We start from the raw sequence: 25034 nt of genomic DNA, 5'->3' as shown, positions 1-25034 counted from the left end.
AACACCACACACACGTCACGCAACACCGCACACACGTCACACAACACCGCACACACACGTCACGCAACACCGCACACACGACACACAACACCGCACACACGTCACGCAACACCGCACACACACGTCACGCAACACCGCACACACACGTCACACAACACCGCACACACGACACACAACACCGCACACACGTCACGCAACACCGCACACACACGACACGCAACACCGCACACACACGTCACGCAACACCGCACACACGACACGCAACACCGCACACACGTCACGCAACACCGCACACACGTCACACAACACCACACACACGTCACGCAACACCGCACACACGTCACACAACACCGCACACACACGTCACGCAACACCGCACACACACGTCACGCAACACCGCACACACACGACACGCAACACCGCACACACGACACGCAACACCGCACACACGTCACACAACACCACACACACGTCACGCAACACCGCACACACGTCACGCAACACCGCACACACACGTCACGCAACACCGCATACACGTCACACAACACCGCACACACACGTCACGCAACACCGCACACACACGTCACACAACACCGCACACACGACACGCAACACCGCACACACACGTCACGCAACACCGCACACACGTCACGCAACACCGCACACACGACACGCAACACCACACACACGACACACAACACCACACACACGACACGCAACACCGCACACACGACACACAACACCACACACACGACACGCAACACCGCACACACGACACACAACACCACACACACGACACGCAACACCGCACACACGTCACGCAACACCACACACACGACACACAACACCACACACACGACACACAACACCGCACACACGACACACAACACCGCACACACGACACGCAACACCGCACACACGTCACGCAACACCGCACACACAACACGCAACACCGCACACACGTCACACAACACCACACACACGACACACAACACCGCACACACGTCACGCAACACCGCACACACGACACGCAACACCGCACACACACGTCACGCAACACCGCACACACGACACGCAACACCGCACACACACGTCACGCAACACCGCACACACGACACGTAACACCGCACACACACGTCACGCAACACCACACACACGACACGCAACACCGCACACACGTCACGCAACACCGCACACACGTCACACAACACCACACACACGTCACGCAACACCGCACACACGTCACGCAACACCGCACACACACGTCACGCAACACCGCACACACACGACACGCAACACCGCACACACGACACGCAACACCGCACACACGTCACACAACACCACACACACGTCACGCAACACCGCACACACGTCACACAACACCACACACACGTCACGCAACACCGCACACACGTCACACAACACCGCACACACACGTCACGCAACACCGCACACACGACACACAACACCGCACACACGTCACGCAACACCGCACACACACAACACGCAACACCGCACACACGTCACGACACGCAACACCGCACACACGTCACGACACACAACACCACACACACGACACGCAACACCGCACACACACGTCACACAACACCACACACACGACACGCAACACCGCACACACGACACGCAACACCGCACACACCACACACGACACGCAACACCACACACACGACACGCAACACCGCACACACCACACACGACACGCAACACCGCACACACGACACGCAACACCGCACACACCACACACGACACGCAACACCGCACACACGACACGCAACACCGCACACACCACACACGACACGCAACACCGCACACACGACACGCAACACCGCACACACCACACACGACACACAACACCACACACACGACACGCAACACCGCACACACCACACACGACACGCAACACCGCACACACGACACGCAACACCGCACACACCACACACGACACAACACCACACACTCGACACGCAACACCGCACACACGACACGCAACACCGCACACACCACACACGACACGCAACACCACACACACGACACGCAACACCGCACACACCACACACGACACGCAACACCGCACACACGACACGCAACACCGCACACACCACACACGACACACAACACCACACACTCGACACGCAACACCGCACACACGACACGCAACACCGCACACACACGTCACACAACACCGCACACACGACACACAACACCGCACACACACGACACACAACACCGCACACACGTCACGACACCGCACACACACGTCACGACACGCGTGCGCGCACGGCTCTCTCTCACTCTTTCTTCCCGACTCGCTCGCTCCACTCACTCACCGGCTGATCCTCCTCCGGATCATCATCCGCCTTCCCGTCCGACCGTCCTGGGCCCCGGCCATAGCACCGCCGCTGCTGCTGCTGTTGCTGCTGCTGTTGCTGCTGTTGCTGCTGCTGCTGTTGCTGCCGATGTTGCTGCAGCAGCTGCTGTTGCTGTTGCTGCTGCTGCTGTTGCTGCTGCTGTTGCTGCTGTTGCTGCCGCTGTTGTTGCTGCTGCTGCTGCTGTTGCTGCTGTTGCTGCCGCTGTTGTTGCTGCTGCTGTTGCTGCTGCCGCTGTTGCTGCAGCCGCTGTTGCTGCTGCTGCTGCGGGGGCGGTGGTGTCAGGGCGAGCGCCTGTCGCACCGTCGCCTCGTGCTGCTCCCGCAGGAGCCGCAGTTCCCGCAGAGCCGCGACGCTCAACTCCAGCCGCTCGCGAATTCTCTCCGGCGGAGCGGACACGCAGAGTGCCTTGGACATGGTGGTGGTGGTGATGGTGGTGGTGATGGTGGTGGTGGTGATGGTGGTGGTGGAGGTGGTGGTGGAGGTGGTGGTGGTGGTGGTGGAGGTGGTGGTGATGGTGGTGGTAGAGGTGGTGGTGGTGGTGGTGGTAGTGATGGTGGTGATGGTGGTGGTGATGGTGGTGGTGGTGGTGATGGTGGTGGTGGTGGTGGAGGTGGTGGTGATGGTAATGGTGGTAGTGGTGGAGGTGGTGGTTGTGGTGGTGGTGGTGGTAATGGTGGTGATGGTGGTAATGGTGGTGATGATGGTGCTGGTGGAGGTGATGGTGGTGATGGTGATGGTGCTGGTGGTGATGGTGATGCTGCTAATATCGATGAATGTCCGTGTACACACGCGCACTGGAGGAGCAGCAGGAGAGGGGAGGGAAGAGCCACCGACTCCCGACAGAGCCACTGCTGCTGCTGTAGCTGTAGTAGTTGTAGCTGTAGTAGTAGTTGTAGTAGTAGCTGTAGTAGTTGTAGTAGCTGTAGTAGTAGCTGTAGTAGTTGTAGTAGTTGTAGCTGTAGTAGTAGTAGTGTACGTGACGCGGTGTCGTGGTGGGGTGAGTGGGTCAGGCTCAGGGGGGTTTGTTGGGAGGTGCTGAGGGCTGGTGGGTGGGGGTCAGACAGCCGGTCACCGGCGTCACCCCCCCCCCCCCTCCTGGTGAACATCGCTCATTGGGCAGCAGCTGCCCCCTCCGTCTCCTCCCATTGGCAGACGCCTCCCCCCCTCCATGCCTCGCCCTCCCCCCTCTCCCACCTCCCTCCCCCTCCCACCTCCCTCCCCCTTCCACCTCCCCCTCCCTCCCACCTCCCCTCCCTCCCACCTCCCCCGCCCTCCCCCTCCCACCTCCCCCTCCCACCTCCCTCCCCCTCCCACCTCCCCCTCCCTCCCACCTCCCCCTCCCACCTCCCCCTCCCTCCCACCTCCCCCTCCCACCTCCCCCTCCCTCTCTCTCCCTCCTCCTCCCACCTCCCCCACCCACCACCTCCTCCCTCCCCCTCCCACCTCCCCCTCCCACCTCCCACCTCCCTCCCCCTCCCACCTCCCCTCCCTCCCCCTCTCACCTGTGTGTACACACACACCCATGTGTGTGAGTCTATGTGTGTGTGTGTGAGTCTATGTGTGTGTGTGTGAGTCCATATGTGTGTGTAACTCCATGTATGTGTGTCTAAAGTCGATGTCTTTGTGCGTGTGGGTCAATGTTTGTGTGTAAGTCCATGTGTGTGTCTGCACATGAAACAGGAGTTGTGTTGAGATGTTAAAACACAAAACAGAAACCTTTCGCAAGGAATCACGTCACTGAATTAGCCACACGAGGTACGTTACATTTTATTTTGGTCTTTCGCTAAGAGTCACCTAGATAGGTTAAACATTAATATGTGTACACCTCCCACCACCCCTGTACCCCCCTACCCCTCCTGCACCCCTCATCCAGCAGTGGATAGAGTCTACCCTACGCGATATTGACTCTAGACGTGAGTATTGAGAAAGACATCCAAGGAATGTGCTTAAATAAACAACTTAGAGGCCACAATCGATTCTTGGCCAGAGCCTAAGCCACCACCCCTTGCTAATAAGTGACGTGTCGAGTCAACAGCCCACTGAGTCAACACTAAGGACACTGAGTCCTCAACACAGACGCGGGCGGGGTGGGTGGGTTGGAGAGCAGAGACCTCCACTCTCGGTCAAGTCGCGTGCTGACTCGCATCTTGCAGGGCTGCTGCTGCTGCTACTGCTGCACCATTGCTGCTGCTGCTGCTGTGGTGCTGTTGCTGGTACCTCTATCATCCAAGCCTCTCATCATCACCTGCTCCTGTGTGGGTGAGTGGGTGGATGAGTGTGTGGTGGGTGAGTAGGTGAGTGGATGAGTGGGTGGGTGGGTGGGTGAGTGAGTGGGTGGATGAGTGTGTGGGTGAGTGTGTGAGCGACTGGGTGAGTGAGTGAGCGACTGGGTGAGTGAGTGGGTGAGGGGGTGGGTGGGTGGATGAATGGGTGTGTGAGTGGGTAGGTGAGTGTGTGGGTGAGTGTGTGAGCGACTGGGTGGGTTAGTGTGTGAGCGACTGGGTGAGTGAGCGAGCGACTTGGTGAGTGAGTGGGTGGGTGAGTGGGCGGGTGAGTGGATGAGTGTGTGGGTGAGTGTGTGAGTGGGTGGATGAGTGAATGAGTGGGTGAGTGAGTGACTGGGTGAGTGGGTGAGTGAGTGTGTGAGTGGTTGGGTGAGTGGGTGGGTGAGCGACTGGGTGAGTGAGTGGGTGTGTGAGTGGATGAGTGGGTGGATGAGTGTGTGGGTGAGTGTGTGAGCGACTGGGTGAGTGAGTGGGTGGGTGAGTGTGTGAGTGGGTGTTGAGTGTGTGGGTTAGTGTGTGAGCGACTGGGCGAGTGAGTGAGTGAGCGATTGGGTCAGTGAGTGTGTGAGTGTGTAGGTGGGTGTGTGAGTGAGTGGGTGTGTGAGTGGGTGGGTGAGTGAGTGTGTGAGTGTGTAGGTGGGTGGGTGAGTGGGTAGATGAGTGTGTGGGTGAGTGTGTGAGTGGGTGGTGAGTGTGTGTGTGAGTGAGCGAGCGACTGTGATGAGTGAGTGAGTGGGTGTGTGAGTTGGTGGGTGATTGAGTGGGTGTGTGCGTGGGTGTGTGAGTGGGTGGGTGAGCGACTGGGTGAGTGAGTGGGTGTGTGAGTGAGTGAGTGGGTGAGTGGGTGGGTAATAATATAATAATAATAGTACAATTTGTAACGCGCGCAAATTTGCAGACGTAGTGGCCGCAACTCAGAGGCGCGGAGCCAAGCTCAGAGTCACTCAAAAGCACGTGGTTGAAGAGGTGAGTTTTTAAGTGTCTCTTGAAGGAGGCGATTGAGGTGATGCTGCGAATGTGCAGAGGGATATCGTTCCAGACTGTTGGGGCTGCCACCGAGAAGCGGCGCGTAGACACGATGACCATCCTGGATCTTGGTATCGAGAGGAGGTCGTGAGTCGCGCTGCGCAGGCATCTGCCGTGTGCTGAGCTGCAAGTTGTCAGTAATGAAGAAAGATATGGCGGGCAGGCGGATATGAAGGCATTGTGGCAGAGGCAGGCGGTCTTGTATGTGACCCTACTGGCAATGGGGAGCCAGTTGAGAGCGCGGAGACGAGCTAGTGAGTCGAGGCGGGGATGAGTGTGGGCAATGACGACGCGTGCTAGGTTATTTTGTAGTCTTTGAAGCTTCCTTAGGTTGCCAGCGGAGGTCCGGACAAGGACGGAGTTACAATAGTCAAGGCGAGACCCAACTATGCAACATGCCAAAGTGTTGGCAATTTCAGTAGAGATGAGAGGACGTATGTGTCTAAGAGCCTTCAGGTGAAAGTTACATGAGCTGATGATATGGTTGGTTTGACGGTCGAAGGATAAAGTTGAATCGAGGATGATACCGAGGTACCTGAAGTGGTCGGTGAACTTGTTGATGTGACCGAAGATGTGTATGTGTGTGGGGAGTGCTGCTGAATTGAGACGTTGCTTGTGTAGTGACATAAGAAGGGAGGGGCTGCTGGGGGCTCTGGGATCCCAGGCAAGTCCAGACGCTTAAGCCTCTGGGTGCCAGGCACTGGGTTCCCAGAGGGTCCAGACTATTAAGCCTCTGGGCACCAGGCGTTGGGTTCCCAGGCGCTTAAGCCTTTTTGGCGCCGCCAACGGGGGGGGGGGGGCTGTGTGTGCTCTGTGGGATGTCTGGTGGCGCACACGGCCCCACCCCTCGTTAGACCAGGCATAAAAGGAGAGCTCCCTGGACGATCGGGGCCCAGTTGTAACTCAAGACCCAAGACCCACGACCAGCCATCTGAAGACCCTGGGATGCTGTGAGAGCCAGTGGTGGGACTCTGGAACTCCCGACTCTACGACCTTGTGAGGGCGAGTTGCAGAGCGTAGCCAGAGTAGAGTATCTAGGCTGTGTAGCTAGGCTGTGTACCTAGGCTGTAACAGAGTATCAGGACTGTTGGAGAGTTGGACTGTTGGAGTGTTGTATTGTAATAAAGAAGTTACCTCTACAAGTGTCTCCGGAACCCGTTACACTTGGTACCTAACATGATGGCCACTGACTTTTTCGGATTAAGGGCTAGGTTGTGTGCAGTGAACCATTGTTGCATGGCGGTGGTACATTCCGAGAGCCTCTCGAATCCAGATGCATTGCTAGAATCGATGGCGGTGAATATAATCGTGTCATCCGCGTATGAGTGATGCTTAACACCGAAGCTTGCAATGAGCCGGCCGATCGGGGAAGTGTAGGCTGTGAAGAGCAGGGAACCTAGTACAGAGCCTTGGGGAACCCCCCATTTTGAGGGTGTGGAGTTTATCCTGTTATGTACGAAACTTGGGAACCCTAGCTACATACAATGTCTGCTGCCAGTTTTATAGGGCTGAACATTGAAAATGTCTAAGTGTACAATTATTGCGATTACCATGTCTCTATAGTCGTGGTTGAAGAGACATTGTAATGTTTTTAAACTATTTTATCTTTTCCTGTAATTTCTTGAAATTCTGTTTTGGCGGGTTAAGTAAAAACATGCCTTACAATGGCTGCCCATAAAAAAATTGTTTTAATGCATTTGTTTTCTGCCTATTTGTTTTAGTGGCCAGGTACTGGGCCGATTCTGCTGCGAGACCCGAGTGTGTGTTTCGCCGGGGAGAGATGTAAAAATGTAGGTGAAGAATGAAATAAAAAATTAATAAAAATAAAATAATAAAAATCACGACGTTTCGGAAGCAACACAAGCTTCCGTCTTCAGGTGAAACTGTCACAGCCAAATATCTGTATCACTTGAAGACGGAAGCTTGTGTTGCTTCCGAAACGTCGTGATTTTTATTTTATTTTAATTTCATTTTTTACCTACGTGACTTTACCGAAAAAAACTAAGAGTATGATTCCTTGCAGTCGTGAAAGCTTCAAATCTCGAAGATATCAAAATGGACGAGCGGTGCATGCATCATGACGATGAGGAGCTGCAGCAGCAGCAGCAGTCTCCAAACAATTGGAAGGCTCCTTCACTCACCATGCAGAATGCAGCTCAGTCTGTGCAGCAGTATCCTCCTGCCTTGGCAGAGGCAGTAACCCAGACTTGTCAGTCTCCACAGGCTCAGCCAGTTGAGCACACCCCACAAGTGCCTAAGGTGTCTTCTGGCAGCAGTCAGCGACCGAGTGGAAAGGCGGCTTCTGATACGAACTCCCAAGGTGATCACTTTGACTGCCCCTTGTTCACACACACGTGCTGTCTAGCTATTAAGACACATTTGAGGTTTTTGTAAATTATATAATTTCACTAATAGGGGTTTTCCCCTTTTTTCTGGCAACAAAACTGACACCTTTTGCAAGGAATAATGCTTACATTAACCACAATACTTGCAGTCAAATGCAAACAAAAAACAATACTCTGATAATTTATGCATTGTTTTTGAAACTGATTGGTCCACACCAGAGACAGCTTTCTTTAGAGCCTCGTCTCATATGGTTTTCGACCAGATGACGCCAAGTATTGTGGTTAATGTAAGTATGATTCCTTGCAAAAGGTGTCAGTTTTGTTGCCAGAAAAAAGGTGAAAACCCCTATATTTTAGTATATTTTGGTACTGGCAAAGGAGGTCCCATGATGACGCCTTTTGGCGTCATCTGGTCGAACACCATATGAGACTAGGCTCTAAAGAAAGCTGTCTCTGGTGTGGACCAATCAGTTTCAAAGACAATGCATAAATTATCAGAGTATTGTTTTTTGTTTGCATTTGACTGCAAGTATTGTGGTTAATGTAAGTGTAATAAAAGGACTCGAACACTTCTCTCTGTCTTCGTGTCTTTATTCAGGTTCACGTCTTTACCCACACGGCACTCTGTTATAACTCCTGTATTTGTAGCCCCCGGCTATTCACTGCTATTATAGCTTCCTCTCCCCTCTGACTCTCTGCTTCATCTACTGTAACCTCCTCCCTGCAGACTCGCTGCTACCCCTATGCAGACTCCCGCTGCTACCCCTATGTGCAGACCCTCTGGCTGTCACTGTATGCAGACCCGCTGCCCACCCTCTCTGTGCAGCCCCGCTGCTGACTGCAGCCTCCTCGCTGCTTCGGGTCGGTCACCGCTGGCCAACGGTGCCGATCCTCGCTCCCCCCGTGTTCGTGGCGATCTCGCCACACCCCGCTTCGCCCTTCGTGGCCTTCCTCTGTTCCTGGTTCGCCCGTCACTCCCCTTGCTCTTCCGGTTCCCCTCCTTCTATACTCAACCCCTCTGCCCCCCACGTGACCTAACTCCTCCCCCCCTGACGGCGCCTCAGAAGGGCCGTTTACAACCGCATTACATCACCCTCCCCCCTAAAGAAAATCCAGCCGACCTCGGCTGAATTGCAACCTGAAAAGCAATGCGGGTGTAAAGGGCCAACACGCAAAAAGACACGAAGCATTGAAGAACATTATAACAATAACACAACACAACACAATCTAACGAAACGTGAGGGATTTCGAGCGAGTACGGGTAGCCGGGCCGTCCCGGACGGTCGGCGGCCCACCCGCCGAGCGGGAACGTGGAAGGGTTTTAGGGGCGACGGGCGCAAGTTCTTCCGTCGCCATTGGAGGCCCGCCACTGTCCCGCTCGCGTCCAGAAACATCCCGTACTCGCGTCCGCGGAGGGATAGGAAGAGCTGCAGGTCCCGTGGGTTCTGCGGCTCCGGTCGGCGTCCCACAAGCGGAAGGTCCTCCTCCCTGCGCTGTCACGGCCGGATTGTCTGTGAAGGGTACGACAGGCGCTCTCGCAAGGTCAGCAGACACAGGCAAGGTCGAGTCGGCAGCAACAGACCCCGGCAAGGCAACTTCGGGAGATGACGCATCCGGCCGTGGGGCAATGTATGGCTTCAACCGGGACGTGTGCACGAACCAACGCCGTGCACCAACCTGAACACGCGCCGACTGTGGGTTGGGAACCTCAATGAGGCGGACCGGACCCTGCCAAGGTCGATGTAGTTTAGGAGATGTACCTGGCCGCACCTGTGGGCAATGAAGCCAGGCCAGGTCCCCCTTTTTCCAGGGACACTCCCCCTTTGAACGTCGGGCACACCGCTCATTCCTGGCCTGAGCCTTGGCAGTAGCCATGCGGGCATTTTCCCTCGCCTCAGCGACACGCCGAACGTTGTCCTTAATATACTCAGGAAGAGGCTTAACAGGCCCCCTCGCACCGGTTCCCAACTGGTCATGAATCGGCGGCACGTTCTCACGGCCGTACATAAGGAAAAACGGCGAGTATCCAGTAGCCGCGTGCGGCGTCATGCGATACGCCGAAAGCACCCCAGGGATATGCAAATCCCAATCAGATTGGTTTTCCCCGACTGTATGGCACAGCATGGCGGACAGAGTCCGATTCAACCGTTCCACCATACCATCCGTTTGCGGGTGGTAGGGGGACGTCCATATCTTTTTAGTTCCAAGAGCCGCACACACCTCCCCCAACAATTTAGACGAAAAGTTACGTCCCTGATCCGTAAGGAGCCTCTCCGGAGCCCCTTTGTCCATTACATACCCAAATAGAAAGGCGTCAGTGATAGACGCCGCTGACTGGTCAGGCAAGGGCCAGGCCATCGGCCAGCGAGAGAGGTACTCCACCCCCACCAGTAAATACTTATTCCCTTTAGCTGATGGCGGAAAGGGTCCCAAAATATCTAACGCCACCAGCTCATTAACCCGAGATACTTTAATCGATTGTATCGGCGGAACATATGGATGTTTAGGCGGCTTACGGCGGGCACAATCGGGACACGCGCGAACGTGACCGACGACATCCGTCGTCATGCCGTGCCAATAATAGTCTCGTTGCAGCGTCAATAGGGTTTTCTGCACCCCCAGGTGTAAAAGTGTGTCACAGTGCAAAGATCTAATCAGCTCATAGCGCAATGACGCGGGCACAACGAGACGCCAGTGTTCCTGTATCCCTTCCCTCCACATCAGTAACCCATCTCGGAGAGCAGTTTCCGAATTACCACCCGCACCGACTTCCTTACCCGCCCTCTCCGTTCGTTTCCGTAACGACACCAAAGAATCGTCCAACATTTGCTCCCGAATCCACACAGACCTTGGAAGACGCAAAATCCCGTCGGCCGGTCCCCCTTCAACCGGTCCCGGTGTAAGCGGAGGTTCGAGAACATCCACTGCCCGCGCGACAGGCTGAGGGGGGGGCTGAGCCGGTCCACACCTATGCGTCCCCGACGCACACGCACAAGGGGATTGTTGCGGCAACCTGGACAGTGCGTCCGCGTTAGCGTGACGCACACCCTTCCGATGGTGAATTTGGAAGGAGAATTCTTGCAACGTGTCCAGCCATCTCGCCAATTGTCCGGATGGCTGGTCCATCTTAAGAGCGTACTGCAAGGCCGCATGGTCCGTTCGGACAATAAACGACCGACCGTACAGATACGGTCGAAATTGGCGGAGAAAATACACAATAGCCAAAAGTTCCCTGCGAGTGACGCAGTAACGAGTTTCCGCGGGAGACAAAACCCGACTCCCGTACGCCACCACACGCTCAACACCACCTTTTGACTGGGACAACACCGCCCCAATCCCGGTGTCACTCGCATCAGTAATCCAGAATGAAGGGATGTTCAAAGTCCGGATAATCCAACGTCGGCGCAGTAGCCAGTAGATCGCGCAGGCTCCGAAACGCCGCCTCCTCCGGCGGTCCCCACACAAATTTGTGCCCCTTCCCAGTAAGGAGATGCAAAGGCCTGGCGATAGTAGCGAAATTCGGAACAAACCTCCGGTAATATGAGGCGAACCCCAAAAACCGACGCACATCACCCACCGTGGCGGGGGTTGCCCAATCCCGGACACACGCAGTTTTCTCTGGATCCGTGGCCACCCCGTCCGCACTAACAATATATCCCAAGTATCGAACGGAACGTTGCAGTAGATGACATTTCTTAGGCTTGAATTTCAAATTAGCAGAACGCATTCTGGCAAAAACGGCCTCCAACCGCAATAAATGCTCATCAAATGTGCGGCTGAAGACAATAATATCATCTAAATAAATGAGACATGTCTCCCACTGCAACCCCGTCAATACCAACTCCATCAATCTCTGAAAGGTGGCAGGGGCTGCATTCAACCCCATCGGCAGACAGTTAAATTGGAACAACCCCTGCGGCGTACGGAACGCTGTCTTTTCCCGCGAGGGCTCGTCAAGGGGAAGCTGCCAGAAGCCCGAAGAGAGATCTAGCGTTGAAAAAAACTTAGCCCCTGACAAGGCGTCGAGAGAATCGTCCATACGCGGCAGGGGATACGCATCTGCCACCGACACTTTATTCAACTTCCGAAAATCCACACAAAATCGTAATTTACCATCTTTCTTTTTAACCAACACGACAGGCGCGCCCCACGGGCTATTAGACGGAGATATAATATCCGCTTTCAACATGTCTTCCACTGCCCCTCGCACGTGCTCACGCTCAGCCGGACTCATCCGACGCGAGTTCAAGCGGATAGGGGCCGCGTCCCCCGTTTCGATGTGATGAGAGAGCAGCGAGGTGCGTCCCAAGTCCAAATCGTCCGAGCTAAACACATCGGAATAGCTCGCTAATAATTTATGAATCGCACAACGCTGCTCAGCGGAAAGGGCCGAATTTTCCGCACATAGTTCGGCGATCCAACGATCGTCCACCCCTCCGTCGTGTGAAACACCACCCACCAGCCCCCCGTCCGGAATGTCACTCTGAGCCGTAAACGCCGTAGTGGCGTGTGCCACAACGGTACCAGCCGGCACACACACGCTTTCAGAACTCGCATTTAACACCTGCAAAAACGGGCGTTGATCCGGACGGACAATGGTTTGCGCCCCCACCAGTGCCAATCCGCCCGTAACAGCGGCGGACGGCGACAGCAAAATTCCACAAGCACCCTGCCGACCCGGAACCGGCTTCCGGTATCGTAGGGGAATGAGCATCTGCGAGCCAGGTGGAATATCAACTGAAACTTCCGATAACGCCTGCACCTGGGCAACCGGAGCCGGTCGCCCCCAGGTGGACTGTAAAAACGCCAATTTGCGGCCCCCTGGTAGTTCAATGCAATTTTCATTGATTCTAATTAGAATGGGCATCTTAGCCAAAAAATCCGTGCCCAACAAGCAAGGGACCGCCAGGGACCTCGAAATTAACACAACGCCCGAGGCCGAGACCCCCCCGATAGAAATATTAGCGTCCACCTGTCCCACGATGCCCATACTACCCCCGTTCGCAGCGATGCAGGAAGCGTAAGCCGGCCTCACGGCCCCCGGTGGGATGTTCAAAAGATGGAATATGACATCCGAAATAATGGTCGCGGACGCCCCGGAATCCACCAAAATACGCACGTCCACCCCTTGGATCGACCCCGGTACAGTGGACGAACCTGTAGCGGCCGCGACAACCCGCCGAGCCAACTTACGCCACTGCGTTATCGAGCGACAAGGCGCAGATACTGGCCTCCCATATTTTAGAACATCCGCGTCGCACAACAACGGCGATGAGTGAGGTGTCAGGCCTTGCCGGGTGTCTGGTGTGCACCGACTTGCCTGTGCCGGAGGGTCTTTCTTTGGGACGTCCGCGATCGAGGCCTCCTGCTGGGGCGGCCCCGGAACCCGGGCCCAGCAGTCCCTGGCATAGTGGCCCCGACGGCCGCAGCGGAAACAGTCGACGTCGGGTCGGCGCGCAGCAGGCACCCCGTCCCGACGTGGCCGCGCCGGCGGCGGAGCCCGCAGCCCCGGCCCGCTTCGAGCCGGCCACGGAGTGGAGGCGGCCGACAGCTCCTTTGGGCCGGTCGCATCCGGCACGTACACGGCCTTTGTAGGGTCCCACCCTACGGCCCCCCCATCGACGACAGGACCGCCCGTCCACGCCGTGACTTGTTTCCAGCGGCGGAGATTGAACTGGGCGTCCAAACACTTGGCCGCGGTCCGGGACGTGAGTTTCTCGTGACCGCACGCCGGCATAGGAATGCCCAGATCCCGGGATAACTCCAACATCTTCCCCAAGATGAGAGGTTCCAGCAGGTCAGGCTCCGTCTCCGGGTAAGCGGCCATCGCGAGTTCCAGCACGGCGCCCCTGTACGCTACAGGCGACTCCTCCGGTGCGCGTTGCCGCTGCACGAAGCGGCGATGGGCGTCATCCGGTGGCTCGTACGCGTCCGCCATTTCGTCGAACACTCCACGCAATGTTTTCTTCTTCGCAGCTTTTATAGAGCGAAAAAAACGAACAGACTCATCGTCAAGGAGAGTCGGAAGCACCTCCAGCGCCTCGGCGTCCGTCCACCTTGCCGTTCGTACCGCCGCCAAAAATCGACAAGCGAACGCACTCCAATCGCCCCCGATGGAGAACTCCTTAACAGTTGTAAGGTGACGACTGCGGCTCCTTGGCCTGCTTCCGTCCGTCACCGACTCTTCCGGCGGCAAGTTCAGCAAGGCGTCGCAACGCGGTGTCGCCAAGATGGCGGACGATCCTCGTGGCGGCCCCAAAATGGCGGCTTCCCGCCTTCCGTGGTGCGCCACGCCCAAGATGGCGTCTTCACGCCGCGTGGCCGATGGCGGCGCCATCGAAGACGACCCGGGCTCCTGCCGATCACCACCATCACCTTCCAACGCCGCCCTTGGCGTGACAAGGTCACACAACTCCGTGATGACGGTTTTTAGGGTCGCCAGTTGCTCCGCCATCCGGGTCCATCTTAAATCTTCGTCCTTCAACGCAGATGGGTCGGACGCAGCGGCAACCTCCTCCACACCCGGGCCCTCACGGATCTCTCCCTCCGCCGAAGTGAAGCCGACCTCAGGAGGAAGATCGTCGTCGTCCGATGATGAAGCCGACGCCGGAGATGGGATATTCTTCTTCCTCAGTTGTTTCGCCATGCCGTTTCACTTCTGACTCCAGTGTAATAAAAGGACTCGAACACTTCTCTCTGTCTTCGTGTCTTTATTCAGGTTCACGTCTTTACCCACACGGCACTCTGTTATAACTCCTGTATTTGTAGCCCCCGGCTATTCACTGCTATTATAGCTTCCTCTCCCCTCTGACTCTCTGCTTCATCTACTGTAACCTCCTCCCTGCAGACTCGCTGCTACCCCTATGCAGACTCCCGCTGCTACCCCTATGTGCAGACCCTCTGGCTGTCACTGTATGCAGACCCGCTGCCCACCCTCTCTGTGCAGCCCCGCTGCTGACTGCAGCCTCCTCGCTGCTTCGGGTCGGTCACCGCTGGCCAACGGTGCCGATCCTCGCTCCCCCCGTGTTCGTGGCGATCTCGCCACACCCCGCTTCGCCCTTCGTGGCCTTCCTCTGTTCCTGGTTCCCCGTCACTCCCCTTGCTCTTCCGGTTCCCCTCCTTCTATACTCAACCCCTCTGCCCCCCACGTGACCTAACTCCTCCCCCCCTGACGGCGCCTCAGAAGGGCCGTTTACAACCGCATTACATAAGTATGATTCCTTGCAAAAGGTATCAGTTTTGTTGCCAGAAAAAAGGTGAAAACCCCTATTAGTATATTTTGCTACTGGCAAAGGAGGTCCCATGATGACATAATTTCAATGTATTATTCTGAAAGAAATTGTCCCTGCGTGTACTCGCCTTACCTGTCCGCTTTTTGCCACTTAACCAAATCCTCAGGCTGCGTGAAAGTGGTGCACGACATGCTGATGACTTCAAGCAACTGTGGCAGCAATTGGCCATCCGACCAAGAAGACATATTTCACCTCCTGGTAGTTACCTGCTTTCGTTTAAATTCCTCGTTTTCCGCACTCATTGACATGTTAATTTTGTCTCTAACCCTCCCTCTCTCTGCCACTGCCCCCTCTGCCTATTTAAGGCCACTCCACAGAGACGATCTCCCTCTCTGTACCTGTGTTACTCTCTCTCTATGTATCTTGGTGATATCTGTCTGCTCATATGTCTGTCTATAGTTGTTCTGGTTAGAATGTTTTGTTGCTATTTCATTTATACCTGATGATGATTGCTTGTGTTGCAATAGAAACGTCGTGATTTTTATTTTATTTTACTTTTATTAATTTTTATTTTTTACCTACGTGACTTTACCGAAAAAACCTAAGAATATGAATCCTTGCAGTCACGAAAGCTTCAAATCTAGAATTCACAATAAGCATTTGATGTTTTAAAGAATTTGCTCTGCGGTCTGTATGTGTGTAGGTGCACGGGAGAGAACATTTTGAAATATTAAAGAAAATCAAGGAAAGCCTGGAGCTGGTCCGAATGCTGCCCAAGGATGTTGCCAATGTGTTGCGCAACCTGCAGCAACAACGGTACGTGAACACGAAATAGACAATCGCTGCTCGTGCGAGACAAGTTCCCGATTGCTGCTGTAATTAAATGGTAGCAACAGAAGGGAAGTAGTAAAATGATAAAAAGAAAAATAATAAAATAATTCTCAGGACGTTTCGGCCACAACGCAAGCAGCCGTCCTCAGGTGAAAACCAGGTCTGTCGAGGCGACAGCGTCTGAATGAAACAGCACATGCGCTTGGAGCATGTATATAAGCTGGGTTGGAAGGGGGGGAAAGGGCGCCTTGACAAAATAATTTGCATATCAAGAGGAATTTAGCATATTTCCATATCCCCTCCCTTTGATGCTGCTAATCCTGCATAATGCATGGGCATGAGTAGTACTAATCACATACCTGCATTTCCCATAAATATGCTAAATTCCTCTTGATATGCAAATTATTAGCGAATAATGTTTTAATTTTAAATCATTTTAAATCATTCACAGAGAATGTTTTGTATTATTTCAACGAAATACATATGACAACGCTTTATAAAATTTGACATCCTGCACCGACATTTTAATTTGAAGCTGCTATTTGCTAGCCTGTTGACTGTTCGACTGTCAAACAGCCATTATTCAATTCATGTTCATGGTGATGCAAATCTGTCTTGATTTTCCAGCTGCTACTCCATTATACACTGCACAACTACATAATGGAATCTGACATGTTACATACAAATCTGAATTTGAAGGTACTATTGGTTTCACAGTGACACTTGCTCACCTACTTTCAAGCAGTCATTGCCATCCGGTTAGAGCAATGCAGTTGCGAAGTTTGTTCCAATTGACGTGATTGACAAACGGCTTCCTGTTGGATGCACCAAAGTGTTGCTTTTTAAATCCTTTATATTAAGTTCGCTTGCTTGCGCGCTTACGACCGTGCAAATCTTTCGGTCGTTTTTTAACCCACTTCCCGTGATCCAATCGAGCTGACATTTTGCACACAGACTCGTTGTGCGTGACAATTTATTTTCGTGAAAATTTGTTTCCAAAATTTTCCACTTTTTAGGAAAAAAAAATTTCATATTTAATTTAAAATACCAATGTGATAAAAATGAAACTCTTACTCAAGAAATACAGAAATTAATAATAAAATAAAACCGATGCCACGCATATAAAGGATTTATAGTGAAAAACTTTGTTTTTACGGGTTAATTTTTTTATTTTGGATTCGAAATGTTGGAAAAGCAATCCTTGTTTGCAAGATCACATTTTTGTATTTTATTAATATTTTCCTCTGACATACTATATGGGAGATGCTGAGCATGACAGATGCATGGACACTGAACTTTCTGTATAATTCCTGACTGGTATGTGTGAGTTGGTAAAGGTGTGAAGCATCAACATAGGTGGAGATTTGTGCATGGCTCGCTGTGGGCAATGTATATAGGATGGTCACCCACGCTGAACCCAACTTAGCTTATGAGATCAGATGCATTGCAGTTGATGTTGTGATAAGCATGTGGGGCATTATCAGAGTTTAACTCATTGGAATGTGGATTATATCTTCATATTTTAACTTTAAGCACATGTCCATCTTATGATCCAAATGGAAAATATCTAAAAAAAGATTTCCATATTCAAAAATTATGCAATATATCAATATTGTCTATGTAATGTAAATAACTCCCATGTTGGTTATGAATACTGTGCAGTCGTTCATTGACATCAGGTTGTGCAATGAGAAAAGATGCAGTTGTCATGTGCATCAACCACTATTTTTTGAGTTTTTTAAATCCTTTATATTAAGTTCACTTTCTTGCTTGCTTGCGCGCTTACGACCGTGCAAATCTTTCGGTCGTTTTTTAACCCACTTCCCGTGATCCAATCGAGCTGACACACAGACTCGTTGTGCGTGACAATTAATTTTCGTGGAAAAAATGTTCCTAAATTTTCCACTTTTTAGGAAAAAAAAAACGTTTCACTAACACAATCATATATTTTTCCTAAACACAGAAAATTATTCAAGAAAACAACAAAAATGTACAATATAAACAATCATACAAAAACTGAAAACCTTATAATCCTTATATACGACTTTCCTTATATTTAATTTAAAATACCAATGTGATTAAAATGAAACTCTTACTCAAGAAAAACAGAAATGAATAATAAAATAAAACCGATGCCACGCATATAAAGGATTTATAGTGAAAAACTTTGTTTTTATTTTATTTGACTTTTATTAATTTTAATTTTTTACCTACGTGACTTTACCGAAAAAAACCTAAGAATATGAATCCTTGCAGTCACGAAAGCTTCAAATCTAGAATGAAAAAATAAAATTAAACCGATGCCACGCATATAAAGTATTTATAGTGAAAAACTTTGTTTTTACGGGTTATTTTTTTGGGTTTTTTCTCCCTCCCAGACACGTGACGGAATTGCGTGGCAGGCCGTCCAACCTCAGCCGACACGGCAGCGAGTGTTCACAGGAAGTCTTGGCCGGCAGCCAGGGATCCTCCAGTGCCGGCGAAGGTTCCTCATCAGGTGACACAAGCTTTCCCTGCTCGGCGCAGCACATTTCTCTGCACGGAACGTGGCGGCATGCGCTAGAATTGAAAGACGCGACACAATTTGCCACAGTGATACGCAGTCTTCTTGGTTCTTTCGGTAAAGTCGTCACGTAGAAGGGAAGTAATAAAATAATAAAAATAAAACGCGATAAAATACAATTCTCACGACGTTTCGGCCACAACGCAAGCAGCCGTCCTCAGGTGAAGAACAGGTCTGTCAGACGCTGTCTTTCCGACAGACCTGTTCTCCACCTGAAGACGGCTGCTTGCGTTGTGGCCGAAACGTCGTGAGAATTATTTTATGATGTTTTATTATTTTATTACTTCCCTTCTACGTGACGACTTTACCGAAAGAACCAAGAGGATGAATTCAATATTACTCGTATATGTGTTGAGGTGTAAATGTTTTTATTGCGAATGCTCATCCACTGGTTGCAGGCGTTGCACAGAATGTTGTGACGGGTGAAGCAAATGGATCCAATGGTCCCCCACGGCCACCGGACGGAGACAACCCACGGGCCCGGCTTGGAACCCTGCCGGACAGCGGCAAGCCTGGCAACGCTCTTTACAAGTAAGTGCCCGTTAGGTGCATCATCGTCGCCACCTTTAAACATCGTCGTCATTTTTCGATTTAAAGCTTTCGTGACTGCAGGGATTCATCTTCTTGGTTCTTTCGGTAAAGTCACCACGTAGAAGAGAAGTAATAGAATAATAAATATAAAACATAATAAAATAATATAATAATATAATATACATGATAAAATAATTCTCACGACGTTTCAGCCACAACGCAAGCAGCCGTAACGTCGTGAGAATTATTTTATTATGTTTTATTTTTATTATTTTATTACTTCCCTTCTACGTGACTTTACCGAAAGAACCAAGAAGATGAATCCCTGCAGTCACGAAAGCTTTAAATCGAAACGCAAAGTTCGTAATGCAGTTTGGGCTGATTTTTGCACTTGGATTTCCAATAAAAAATGTCATTATTTTCCATAGGGATATACAGTACAAGCAATGTAAGTGTTGCTTCACATGTTATTTCTAATCGCAATGTTGACGGAGTAAAAATGTGCAAGTTAATGTAATACAGCCGTACAAAGTACTTGTTCGTGCTTCTTGTATTTGGTATTAACATTTTGGAGCCTTGTGTGTTGTTGTTTTTTCGTGTCTCAAGCTTCCTGAAACAAATCGACTGCTTGGAGTTTTTGGAGAATTTCACTTCACGTGGATTGTCGAGTGTCCAACAGCTGATGGACGTTACTCTACAGGCAAGTTCCTACGGACGCTTCCATGCAAACTACGCGTGTTTTTTAACGTTTACAGGATTGGGATTTATTTTTAAGTTGTGCAAGTTTTTCTGCAACATAAAAAAATGCACAAAGAAGCTTGGAGAAGATGGAAGGTTGGAATTAAACTTGTAAAGAGTTAATACGTGTGTGGGTGAGTGGTGAGTGGTGAGGGTGAGTGGTGAGCGTGAGTGGTGAGGGAGAGAGGTGAGTGTGAGTGGTGAGGGTGAGTGGTGAGGGTGAGTGGTGAGTAGTGAGGATTGTCGTGCCACAAGAGGGGGCTCTGGGACCCTAGGCAGAGAAGCCCTTGGCGGCAGGCGCTAGGATCCCAGGCACCCCAGACACTTAAGCCTCTTGGCGCCAGGCGCTAGGATCCCAGGCACCCCAGACAGTTAAACCCCTTGGCGCCACCAACGGGGGGGGGGGGCTGTGTGCGCTCTGTGGGATATCTGGAGGCACACACAACCCCACCCCTCGTTGGGCACGAGGCATAAAAGGGCAGCTCCCTGGCCGATTGGGGCCAGTCGCAGGTCAAGACCCGCCAGCCAGCCAGCTTAGGACCCTGTACCCCCTCGTCCCGCTTGTCCTTGTAAGGGCCGGGGCGCTGTGAGGGCCAGTGGTGGGACTCTGGGACTCCCGGCTCTACGTCCTTGTGAGGGCGAGTTCCGAGGAAGCCAGAGTCCAGACCCGCACCTTGGCTGGGTCGGGTCAGGTAGCCTCCCCTAGGGTAGTTGTAGCCGGAGGACCCCAGAGCGTAGCCAGAGCAGTGTACCTAGGCTGTGTACCTAGGCTGTGTACCTAGGCTGTGTACCTAGGCTGTGTCGCTAGGCTGTGTATTTAGGCTGTGTACCTAGGCTGTGTCGCTAGGCTGTGTACCTAGGCTGTGTATCTAGGCTGTGTACCTAGGCTGTGTCGCTAGGCTGTGTACCTAGGCTGTGTACCTAGGCTGTGTACCTAGGCTGTGTACCTAGGCTGTGTACCTAGGCTGTGTATCTAGGCTGTGTACCTAGGCTGTAACAGAGTATCAGGACTGTTGGAGTGTTGTATTGTAATAAAGAAGTTACCTCTACAAGTGTCTCCGGAACCCATTACACGTGGATACCGAAACATGCAAATAAGAAACATTGACAACTGCAAAAAAGTAGATGGGCTTCGGCAAGGGAACATCACTGGACAGCATTGTGGCTGGGAAACAAGACCGGTGTTGGAGTGGCATCCAAAGTAGAGCACACATCACCAAGAGGATGACCACCACAGAGATTCGAGTTGTGAGATTAGTTCGTGTGTAGTTGATAGATGGATCGTCACATAGCTCGAGTGAGGAGGCTGAGGAGTCCTGATCCAGTAGTGGGTACAAATAAAACACATTCCTCCTGCGGAGGGAGCGGGTAGGAACGTTGGGTTGCTCGGTCAATGGCCAACTGTGAGGGCCGGGCACAAGCCGTCGTGAGTAGGTTAAACGTTGAGTTTTATAAGGGCACCACGGGGTGACCAGCCCCTCCCCACCCAGCCCCACCCCTCCCCACCCAGCCCCTCTCCACCCTCCCCACCCAGCCCCTCCCCTCCCCACCCTCCCCTCCCCACCCAGCCCCTCCCCACCCTCCCCTCCCCACCCAGCCCCACCCCTCCCATTTTTGGATGCACGACGGACAGACACAATAATCCCCTGTGGGCTGGTGGAACCAGGTGGTTCCTACCAGTACTACCGACTGATTTTGTACATTACTCTGAGGAATACACGTCGTCAGAAATTTGAAGAATGTTGTATCGTACACTATGGGAACCTCATTTGCCAGTAAAAATATCATAATTGTTTTTTTACCCTTCTATCTGGCAACAAAACTGACACCTTTTTACAAGGAGTCATGTTTGTATAGACCGCAATACTTGTCTCGGGTGTGGACCAATCAACTTCAAGGACAGTGCATACATTATCAGAGTTATGTTTTTTGTTTGCATTATGACTGCAAGGTATTGCGGTCTATACAAACATGACTCCTTGTAAAAAGGTGTCAGTTTTGTTGCCAGATAGAAGGGTAAAAAAACAATTATCAATGTTGTATCGCTGAACAAAATTTGGTGTGTGTGTGTGTGTGTGCATATTTTCTGTGTTTCGCTGGATTTTAGGACTTGGATGAACTGGGAGTCCCAGAAGCCAAAAAGCGACTGCTATTGAGTGGAATCGAAGAGCATGGCGTGTCCACCACGATCTCCAGCGAGACGACACTGCAGCGCTCGTCCAGTGAAGAGACAGTCCACCTCAGCTCCGAGGACGACGACGATGACGGCATCGACACCAAGGACGGCATCCGTGCCAAAGTGTTCCCAGCGCTGCGGCCCTCTGGCAGTCATCTGTCCTCTGTCGGCAATCGGTATCGCAAAAGCAGCATTGCCAAATACAATTTGCGAGCGCACGCTCGCCAAGCCGTTGACTTTCCTTGTGCTGGCAGCTGGGGAGGCAGTAGCAGCCTGGAGGTGCCCAGGAGCAAGATGCCAAAATTGTCTTCATGCTCTGACATCGAAGAAGAGGGGCTGGAGTGAGGAGAGGAGGGGGGTGATAGATGGATGATGGTGGGAGGTTGTGTGGGCCGTGGGATACACTTTGTATGAAAAGCCCTTGGGGTAAATAAGCTGGTGTCTTTCGATTGAAAGCTTTCGTGACTGCAGGGATTCATCTTCTTGGTTCTTTCAGTAAAGTCACGGTCGACAGACCTGTTCTCCACCTGAGGACGGCTGCTTGCGTTGTGGCCGAAACGTCGTGAGAATTATTTTATGTTTTATTTGTATTATTTTATTATTTCCCTTCTACGTGACTTTACCGAAAGAACGACGTTTCGGCCAGAACGCAAGCAGCCGTCCTCAGGTGAAGAACAGGTCTGTCGAGAAGACAGAGTCTGTTTTTATTTATTATTATTTTATTTCCATTCTACGTGACTTTACCGAAAGAACCAAGAAGATGAATCCCTGCAGTCACGAAAGCTTTAAATCGAAATTCCTTTGAGCTTGCTTGCATAGTTTTTTTTTTTACAGAATGCAGTCAATAAAATATAAAGCAGCATCTTGGCTTTACTACCCAAGGCAGGAACTTGTCTCTTCCAAGAAAGAAGTGAATGACTTGTCAGTTTTGTTCCTACTTAATTTTGGAGCTTTCGTGACTGCAGGAATTATTCTTTGGTTTTTTCGGTAAAGTCACATATAAAGATAAAACGTGCCGTTTAAGTCATCTGGAGTTGAAATATACAACACGTTTTGTTTCCATGCAGAGGAGATAGCCATGTTCAGAGCCATGTGCTTTTTTGTTGTGTTGCATTTGCTCGACTGTTGAAAGATCGTTTCAAATTTGCATCTTTGGGAAGGATGAACACGAAGTGGGAAGGTTTTTGCAAAATCAGATGTTCTCATACTCCAGGAGATTGTTGTATGGGGTCTGTCTGCTATAACCTACTTGATAAAAACCCCAAAAATGCCTAAATAAAGTTGATTTGTGACATGTTCCATTCTGCAAAGTTTTATAGACTTTGCTGCTGGTAGCAGATGTAGAGAGAACAACACCTGTCTACACTTCATGTTCATGGAACTGTCTTAAGCGTATATATGCAGTGGGTTTTTTTAAATCCTTTATATTAAGTTCACTTGCTTGCTTAGGACCGTGCAAATGTTTTGGTCGTTTTTTAACCCACTTCCCGTGATCCAATCGAGCTGACATTTTGCACACAGACTCGTTGTGCGAGACAATTAATGTTCGTGAAAATTTTTTTCCAAAATTTTACACTTTTTAGGGAATTTTTTTTATAAATATTTAATTACCAAATGCTTAATGGTGGCAGGCAATCATCTGACCCATAGGTGGCAGCCATCTCAAGCCAGAGGACGAGAGGACTCTAGCCGCCACGCATATAAAGGATTTATAGTGAAAAACTTTGTTTTTACGGGTTAATTTTTTGTTACAGGTAGGAACAACAGTTCCCCACTGCCCACCAGGGATTATTTGTCTGTCGTGCATAGCCCCTCCCACCGTGTAGCACGCTCGCGGATTGGTTGAAGTGCGTCACGTGACCGCGAGCTTTCTGCCCAACCAAGTTCCTAGCTGGCCACTGTGAAGGAACGTGATTGTGCTGTGGATTCAGAAACCCGAGTTTGAGGGTGACATCCGAACTGCTGTATGTTTGGGCGCTGACCACTGGTGAAGTACCCGTCTGGTCACTCACTGCCTTCATCTTGGGAGTGGATTGAAAAAGGGCTGTTGATATTATTGAGCTTTGATTAAAAGCCAAAAACCTTTAAAGTACAATTTGAGGAATTGTTTTTCTGGATAAACCACTCGGAAAAAATATATCCAATGTTTGAGTTTGCATAAGGAGCCCAAAACCACCTGTACGTTTTGCAATGTGCTTTATATTTTGTAGCAATCGCTGCCTTTCATGTAAACTGGTACCAGGTGCATACAGCGCATGGGAACGTTCAATTCGAATGCGCAATTCCCTGGAATAGCCACAGTGTTGATTTGTTTAAACAAGTTTTGACAATAAAAACAACTCTCTTTGAACCGTTAACACGATCTTTTCTGACGGTGTTTTTAATCCAATGTGGCGCGATAGAAACATTTTATTTGCCTTCGTACACGGGTTGATATTGACGGAGCACAGGCGAGTATCACTTTGACGCTGGGGTGGATTGAGCGCAGATATTTTCGTCGGGGTAGCTGAGCGAATCGCCGCGTGGTAATGATGCCTCCAGGTGTGTCAACCGGGATGTTCTGTTCTGGATCGCAAACAACAAAGCACCTAACACTCACACTCACACACCTACACACCTAACACTCACACACAGACTCCTACACACACCTAACACTCGCACACAGACTCCTACACACACCTAACACTCACACACACCTAACACTCACACACACCTAACACACACACACACCTAACACTCGCACACACCTAACACTCACACACACCTAACACTCACACACACCTAACACTCACACACACAGTCTCCTACACACACACACAGACTCCTACACACACCTAACACTCACACACCTAACACTCACACACACCTAACACTCGCACACACACACACAGACTCCTACATACACCTAACACTCACA

General features: G+C 51.3%; 1 protein-coding gene across 1 annotated transcript; it reads left to right on the top strand.

The window, feature by feature from the left end:
• The first annotated feature begins 6221 nt into the window (after positions 1 to 6221).
• LOC133361954 (tumor protein p73-like) lies at positions 6222 to 22462 on the top strand. Its single transcript, XM_061580926.1, has 9 exons — positions 6222 to 6244; positions 7423 to 7479; positions 7747 to 8021; positions 15445 to 15536; positions 15982 to 16094; positions 18488 to 18606; positions 19071 to 19203; positions 19810 to 19903; positions 22049 to 22462. The coding sequence occupies exons 1-9, from the start codon at positions 6222 to 6224 to the stop codon at positions 22460 to 22462; spliced, it is 1320 nt and encodes a 439-aa protein (XP_061436910.1).
• Positions 22463 to 25034: the final 2572 nt, after the last annotated feature.

This window comes from Lethenteron reissneri, unplaced genomic scaffold (assembly GCF_015708825.2).
Source record: "Lethenteron reissneri isolate LAM-NWPU_2019-01 unplaced genomic scaffold, ASM1570882v1 scaffold_1306, whole genome shotgun sequence".
Classification (NCBI taxonomy): domain Eukaryota; kingdom Metazoa; phylum Chordata; class Hyperoartia; order Petromyzontiformes; family Petromyzontidae; genus Lethenteron; species Lethenteron reissneri.
Note: the sequence above shows the minus strand (reverse complement) of the source record. Positions and strands in the feature narration are given on the sequence as shown.

Coding starts and splice junctions, on each gene's coding strand:
- LOC133361954 (XM_061580926.1), top strand. CDS start 6,222: ATGATACCGAGGTACCTGAAGTG. Junction 16,095..18,487: donor CGCAACCTGCAGCAACAACG/GTACGTGAACAC, acceptor TCTCCCTCCCAG/ACACGTGACGGAATTGCGTG. Junction 18,607..19,070: donor CGGCGAAGGTTCCTCATCAG/GTGACACAAGCT, acceptor CACTGGTTGCAG/GCGTTGCACAGAATGTTGTG.